General features: G+C 39.1%; 1 protein-coding gene across 1 annotated transcript; it reads right to left on the reverse strand.

Moving 5' to 3' along the window:
* Positions 1 to 675: 675 nt before the first annotated feature.
* On the reverse strand, positions 676 to 7,273 carry LOC116376901 (stress-70 protein, mitochondrial-like; the record flags this gene model as incomplete). Its single annotated transcript, XM_031838400.1, has 6 exons — positions 6,944 to 7,273; positions 5,858 to 5,919; positions 3,417 to 3,504; positions 2,645 to 2,826; positions 950 to 1,074; positions 676 to 868 (listed from the first exon to the last, which is right to left on the reverse strand). Coding segments are annotated over exons 1-6 (731 nt in total), but the record flags the coding sequence as incomplete, so codon positions are not given.
* Between the last annotated feature and the right edge of the window lie 448 nt (positions 7,274 to 7,721).

Here is a 7,721-nt window from a genome sequence, read left to right on the forward strand (position 1 = left end):
GGGCCACTCTGCCATAAAGCCCCGACTGGTGGAGGGCTGCAGTGATAGTTGACTTTGTGGAACTTTCTCCCATCTCCCTACTGCATCTCTGGAGCTCAGCCACAGTGATCTTTGGGTTCTTCTTTACCTCTCTCACCAAGGCTCTTCTTCCACGATTGCTCAGTTTGGCTGGACGGCCAGGTCTAGGAAGAGTTCTGGTCGTCCCAAACTTCTTCCATTTAAGGATTATGGAGGCCACTGTGCTCTTAGGAACATTGAGTGTTGCAGAAATTCTTTTGTAACCTTGGCCAGATCTGTGCCTTGCCACAATTCTGTCTCTGAGCTCCTTGGGCAGTTCCTTCGACCTCATGATTCTCATTTGCTCTGACATGTACTGTGAGCTGTAAGGTCTTCTATAGACAGGTGTGTGCCTTTCCTAATCAAGTCCAATCAGTTTAATTAAACACAGCTGGACTCCAATGAAGGAGTAGAACCATCTCAAGGAGGATCAGAAGAAATGGACAGCATGAGAGTTAAATATGAGTGTCACAGCAAAGGGTCTGAATACTTATGACCATGTGATATTTCAGTTTTTCTTTTTTAATAAATTTGCAAAAATTTCTACATTTCTCTTTTTTTCTGTCAAGATGGGGTGCTGAGTGTACATTAATGAGAAATAAAATGAACTTTTTTGATTTTAGCAAATGGCTGCAATGAAACAGAGTGAAAAATTTAAAGGGGTCTGAATACTTTCCGTACCCACTGTATGTGCCCATCAAAGTGTAGTGCGAGAGTGGCATGAAGTGTGTGCGTACCTGTCTCTGAGAGTCGTTAAAGTAAGCTGGTACAGTGACCACAGCATTCTTCACTTTGGTTCCCAGATAGTTCTCTGCAACACAAATACCAAATAATGAACAAAACCAACGGTCACATATGGATGATGTAAATACCTATTCAGTTTCAGTCATACCTGCAGTCTCCTTCATCTTCATCAGGACGAAGGCTCCAGTCTGGCTGGGAGAGTACATTTTCCCATTAACCTCCAGCCAAGCATCACCGTTAGATGCACGAGCAATCTTGAAGGGGACGTTCTTTCTGTTAACGTAAAGAAAACACATTTGACTAAGATTGATGATTCTAGTTACGTTTTTCAACCACTGTGTGTAAAATCTCAAACATGTACTGAACATGTTTTGGTATTTATCTAGGTACACGTTGTTTTAGTAGGCTATCCTAAATAGAATTATACCATCCCAGGAAAGTAGGGGTGTGAATCATCCAGTATCTTACAGCTGAGTTTCCATTTTTAACTATTTTGGATTCAGATTCCATTCAGTACATTGGGGCGCTAACAGCAGCATCTGTTCCAGTACACTGTGCGCAATAAAGGTGCAAATGATGGCATGAAAGCAAAGTCGCTTTACTCATGCTAAGCTTGCACAAATAAACACTTTCTACAAAAACATTTTCATATTTCTTAGTTATACAAAAAAATTAAAATGCTGCCTGTAACTCAAATAAGATCGGTAGGCTGTTAATTCTCAGAAACTTACCAATTTCAAAAGTATATTGTTAGAAAAATAGCATTTTATTATGTCCATGACTCTGTGTCCTAACTGGTCCCGAGTGATGCAGCGCTCCGTTTTGAGCTGAACTTTTGTCGGATGCCCCGTTTCTATTTATACCCGTCAACAACGTAAATATGAGAGAACCAAAGTCAAATAACGAGCCAACGGTCTATGACGCAAGCACAGACCAGGGTAACATTAAGAGAAAATAAATGAATATAAATAAATACACCTGTGCCGATGAGAGTGTGTTAGCAACATTAGTGGACTACATGCAGTTTAATATGCATTTATCCATTACACAGCAAGAATCAACTTTTCCTATTAATCATTCAATGCAGTTCGTAACATAGTTTAATGAAAGTAATTTTTCTGTGTGCAGAGTTGTTGCTTGAGTGAACGCATAGCACAGACTGTATAAGGAGACGCAGAGTAAACGCGTTTACCCTTTCTACCACTAGATGGCAGTATACGTGTGTTTAAACCATAGATTGACTCATATTTACCTGTGTCTTTGTTAATTATATAGGTTATTGATACAGATGTATCTGATGTTGATGGTTCATTTATTATATACATTATTTATTTACTTGTTATATTTGTCATTTTAGAACCAAACACACCTATATGGAAGACTGAGCATGTGTGGATCACGAGGTAATAAATATTGACATTTGAAGAAAAAAAAAAAAAATAATTCGATTCAAACAAAAGAAAATAGCTGTGCTTTTCTGTTTTTTAGATCTTTTTGCAATATAGTTTTTCTGACTGAACGCTAAAAGTAACTATCAGAATGTAAACGGATCTCTCTGCCATCATGACGGTTGCTGTTGAATTATTCATATTCAGTTTGACTTCACGTTACTTTTCATTTTCTCTTAATGTAAGTGATGTACGACTTGTGTCATGCGGTGCATTCAGTGCACGTGATGCAAACAGCTGCTCTTTCTTCTTTAACACTCAAATATTCATGTTGATATCCTCATGCAATATCTAGTGTATTTTGTACGAAAAAACTTTTTAAAAAAATCAATTTTTGGAAGCTGTGAATCAATTGAGATTCTTACATTTCCCCCCCACACCTACAGGAAACTTACAAGTCTTTCTGGACCTCGGCATCGTCATAGCGACGTCCAATCAGTCTCTTGGTGGCATACAGCGTGTTCTGAGGGTTGGTGACAGACTGGCGTTTAGCGGGCATGCCCACCAGACGCTCCCCGTCTGCTGTGAAAGCGACGACAGAAGGAGTCGTTCTGGCTCCCTCTGCATTCTCCAACACCTGAGAGGCCAAAAGAAAACCTTCAGCTGCTTCATCAAACTTCAGACTGTCTTCTGCAGTGACTGATGCTCCATCCGACAGCCTGGTTCACTCCAAGCGGCCTCTCTAACTATTGCCCGACATCTGTCCCGACATCTTGGGACATCTGGACCCAAGAAATCAGTAATCATGATAAAAATGCCAATTGTTATTGGCATTTACTAAATGTCAGAAGTCCCAAACGATGTTCTAAGAGAACTGCATTATAGTCTGGTGAAACAGCTTTTGCTATTTGTGTGCCTAAAGTCTGTTAAATAAGCATTTGCACCCTAATAACACACTAAAGGCAGAACATGGTGTGTGTCTGGCTGTGGCCACTAATCAGATATAAAGCTACATGTGAAAGGCAGAGATTGTGAACCACACTGAAGGTCAACCCAAGGATGTTTGAATCAAATTTAGAGAGAAGCCGTTTCCAAAACACATCTCAGGAGCACTGCTGGAGTATACGGACCTATAAACATTTAAGTTTCAACGTTAACACATTGAACGCACATGTTGACATACTGTGCTATCTATAACAGACATGTGATGCGTTTGTTCATCCTCACCTTGGCCTGTTTGCCCTCCATGACGGCAACACACGAGTTAGTGGTTCCAAGATCAATTCCAATGACTGCGCCCTTGATGGTCTCTGACCTACAACAGTGAAGACATACACAACTATTACGGTTTGTTTAAGGAACGGTGTGGAACATTTAGGGGGTAGAATTGGCAGCATTGGAATATAACATTCATGACTATGTTTTAATCAGTGTATTATTAACTGAAACTAAGAATAGTAGTATTTCCGTTACATCTACACAGGGAGCGGGTCTTCTTGCACCGCCTGGTTCCTACAGCAGCCCATTAGAACACGGACTGTGGCAAGAGCCATCTGTGTTTTATGTTGCCTGAATGCAGGGATGCATCCCGAAACCCGGTAGTAAACATGCCCCGGTGCTAATTTAACCGAGTGATGATAAGCCCCGACGTAACTGGTGTTTTTAATAGCACTTTTTAATGTTTTGATGTCTGATGCAGCAGCAAGCATTTGCTGTGCTCCTGCATCTGCACACAGACAACACAAAAACACACACACGGCGAGCAGAGAGGCTGCTGTGGTGAAGTAAACCAGGTTAAGTGAAGATTACTGAAGTTGAGGGCAACTACACTTATTTCTGTACATCGATCAATACATCAACAAGCATGAACATGTAAACAAGAGTGGAACCTAGTTCAATGGGCTCTCTCCAAGGTCTCTGCTGGCTGAGACAAAGCAGACAGAAGGACAGAGGACAGGAGGAATGACTGATAATGATTCACAAGTGTCATTTATTTTATTAACATCTTACATTTGTTTCCAGTGCGCTATTAATGACTTTATAGTGACTGCTGTTTTAAACATTACTGTTGCTGCTCTAGAAACATTATTTAGATATATTTTATATATATGAACAAAAGTGCAATAACATTTGGTTTGCAAACACTTTAAACAAATAAAGTGCTTTTTAACAGCAGTATTCCCTTTACACAGTAGCAGTTATAATGATTCTGATAATAGATATTCAGCCGGTGTTCATAACTTTATCTTCATGTGTGTAAGAGATGCAATTTGAAATATACACCTTGAAAACTGCAAACCTATCTACGTCATGTTTTTATGTTTGATAAATTCTCAGTAGGATAACTAAATGATATGTTTATTCTACATATTACAAACAACAACACTTTAAAAAAATAATTTAAATGAATCATTTATTTTTTGCTTTTTTTGGTATTTTGGTCAGACACATGCAACGCTGATTACCGTAATATGTGTGGTATTTGTTATAAATGTACGTTGGTACATAGAGGGTGATAAGAAGCTGTACATGGAGGGACTTAGGACCCAGGGGAATGTAGATGAAGCAAGGGAACCTGTAGTCTGTACCATGGCAGTAACCTGCATCAGGAAGTTATGCTAATAAAGAGTTGCAGTTAAGAGCAGTTTGTGGGGGGGGCAGCAGCAGCAGGAAGTGACGCCACACAAACACAGCTGTTCACCGCTCGCTGCCCGGTTCTTGTGTTAAAAATGTCCGCTTAATAATTAATTTAAAAAACAACGTTAACACACGATAAAATAATTGTCGGCGTTAATTAATTAACGTGTTAACTTGCCCAGCACAGATTTTAAATATAAGTTATAATCCTGAGATATATATAAAACAATTATCTCGTCATGTAGAAAAGCATATATTATAAGAGTAGCTCCTAGTTGTACTAATATCCTAAAGATACCCATCCCTACCTGAAGGTCATCATAGTTCCCCAAAGTGCTTGTAGAAGGGGGGGTGAGTAGAGGCAGCTTTAGTTGGTTGCAATCTGCAACACACCACTAGATGCCACTAAATCATACACACTAGGCCTTTAAGAGATTGTTCAGGCACAAGCAAGAAAGGAGAGTGCAGGAACCTATTGTTTTTGTAGTTCTGCAGGGATTGTGCCCAGGTGTGGGTTAGGGTTCCATAGAGGCCCTGAACGCACACCATGGTTGGGATTAAGTTCTTCGATATAGTTCGATGTTGGCAACATTTTGTCGGATCATTACTCTCATCTTTAAGAGCACATTATCTCCCCTCTGCGTGCTAAGGTGAAGGGCCCTTTCATTGTTGCTTGCAGCTTTAATTTTAAATATTATTTTAATTACTAATATTGTATTATCAGCATTATAGAATAGTATTATATGATATTACTAGAATGTCTTAACATTCATTTCTTAGTTTATTTTTAACGTACCCAAGCTTTCTGTTGTTATTGCTGCTTTGACTGTCAAAGCACTTTGTGAACTCTGTTTTTAAAGGTGTTATATAAATAAAGTTATTATTATTATGTTTCATAGGATATTTTTATACTTTGAATTTAAAATTGTACTTGGATCCTACTCTCTGGCACTCCAGCAACTGAGTACCTGTGAGAAACTAGAATTGATGATTCAACCCTCAAAGAGATCAGGTCTTGTGCTGGTACTCACGCATAGTCCCTCCTGGACAGAGCTCTGAGAGCATCTGGTTGGAAGCCGCCCGTCCAACATGTCTGTGTGTACAGAAAAAAAGTTACAACGTTACAGTTTCATCCGTTAAACCTGAAGAGGTTATAAGAGATTTCAATGGATTCCAGTGAAGGAAGGTCCCTACTATGTCCAAGTACAATTTCATGTGACATTACTGAACAGTGAGAAAATTAAAAGGGAAAGTCAGCTCAAATTACACAGTGGTATTCATTATTTCCTCTTTTTGAACTATATGTGTTGATTGTTTAATGTTATGCACCATCCACCATGTAAAATGTCTTGTATGTGCAACATACTCTGGCAAAATAAATGTTTCTGATTCTGATCATTTTATTAAATCGAGGGTTTTATTTTTCTCAAAAACTGTAAAAATCATATCGGGGTCATCCTGAACAGAAATTCAGTGGAACCTTTTTAGCTAACCAATAAAATTAATGTTTTTATTAAAGATCAAAGATTTATAATAATATTTCAACTTTCGAGCCCCCCCTTTTTTTTTTAAATTAAAAACAGTAGTGTTGTTATAATTGGACTTCATATAACTGGTTCGCAGATGCTGGCTCGCTTAACAGGACTCATGTTGGTCATTGAAGGTCACTGGTCACCTCTTGGAAACAGTGAGACGCTTTCATTCAACACACATGCTTACTTAAATCTGGAGAATGAGCTACGAACACAGTTATCATTCAGAACCATGTATTGCATGATGTAACCAGATGGATAGGTGACAGGTAGGACATCCAGTGAAACAGCCGGTATCAGCCATCACCGTAACAGTGATCGTGTGTAGCGATGGATAGACGGTGGTAACGTTGTTTAACACCCCTTAATATTATGTATATTACACCAGTTGAACTACACAGCCCGCTTCTGTGAAGCTAACTACAAATTATATCTTAGTAACGTTAGTCACGATCATCGTTAAGTAAGCTGGCCTCAAGCTAACACTGTTAGCATGCTAAGCTAGCCAAGTGCTTGTCAAATGTTAGTACTATGGTCAATGCTAGCATACGTACAATAACTCATAAGAGTAGGTTTGTAACTGACCTTTTTAACGAAAGAGGACACATTTCTTGTACAATTGCTTGTCGGGAGAGTCCTTGGAACGCATCTTGCTACACTCAACATTTTTGACAGATTGGCTAACAGGCCAACTAAATCTAATATAACGACGGCGTCTGGTGTCGAAACGGACTCCCTGAAACGTGAACAGCTTAAAGATGTATCTCCGGATGTATTTTGGCTTCCAGACGGCGTATCCAGGGTAGTGCGAACAGTAAAGCTCAGGTCCGGCAAACTACAACGGCAAAAGGAACTGCGAAGCTTCTTCTAGAAGAAATTATCCAACACATGTTACACCATGCACTGCTTAAGGACCCCAACGTGGGTTGCATATTTACTGCCTGTATGTTTTTTAACCTTTAAGAAAAATATTTTAGAACTGTGTATTAAATAAAGGTAAACATGTTATTAAATATATGACCGACATAAAGTATTAAAGATTTTTGATAAATAAATTACTGATAATTTTGCGTTTTTGTGATCATGAACAGAACAGGGCAGGTGACGTTTTACTTAGCTAGTGGACATGTGAAGGTCATGATGTAACCGTATTGACGGGTGACGATGTCACGTGTCTTACATTAGGTATGATGAATGAACGTTGTAGCTTTTCTTATTTAGTAACACAGTAATATTACCAATATTAACACATTGAAGGATCTAAGTTTCCTCCAGAAAAAGAATCGACTCATCCCCTTCTTGTACACAGCGTTGATGTTGGCCTTCCAGTTCAGTCTGTCGATGGAGACACCTAGGTACCTGT

Source organism: Anarrhichthys ocellatus, unplaced genomic scaffold (genome assembly GCF_004355925.1).
Source record: "Anarrhichthys ocellatus isolate YVR2014 unplaced genomic scaffold, GSC_Weel_1.0 scaffold692, whole genome shotgun sequence".
NCBI classification, from domain to species: domain Eukaryota; kingdom Metazoa; phylum Chordata; class Actinopteri; order Perciformes; family Anarhichadidae; genus Anarrhichthys; species Anarrhichthys ocellatus.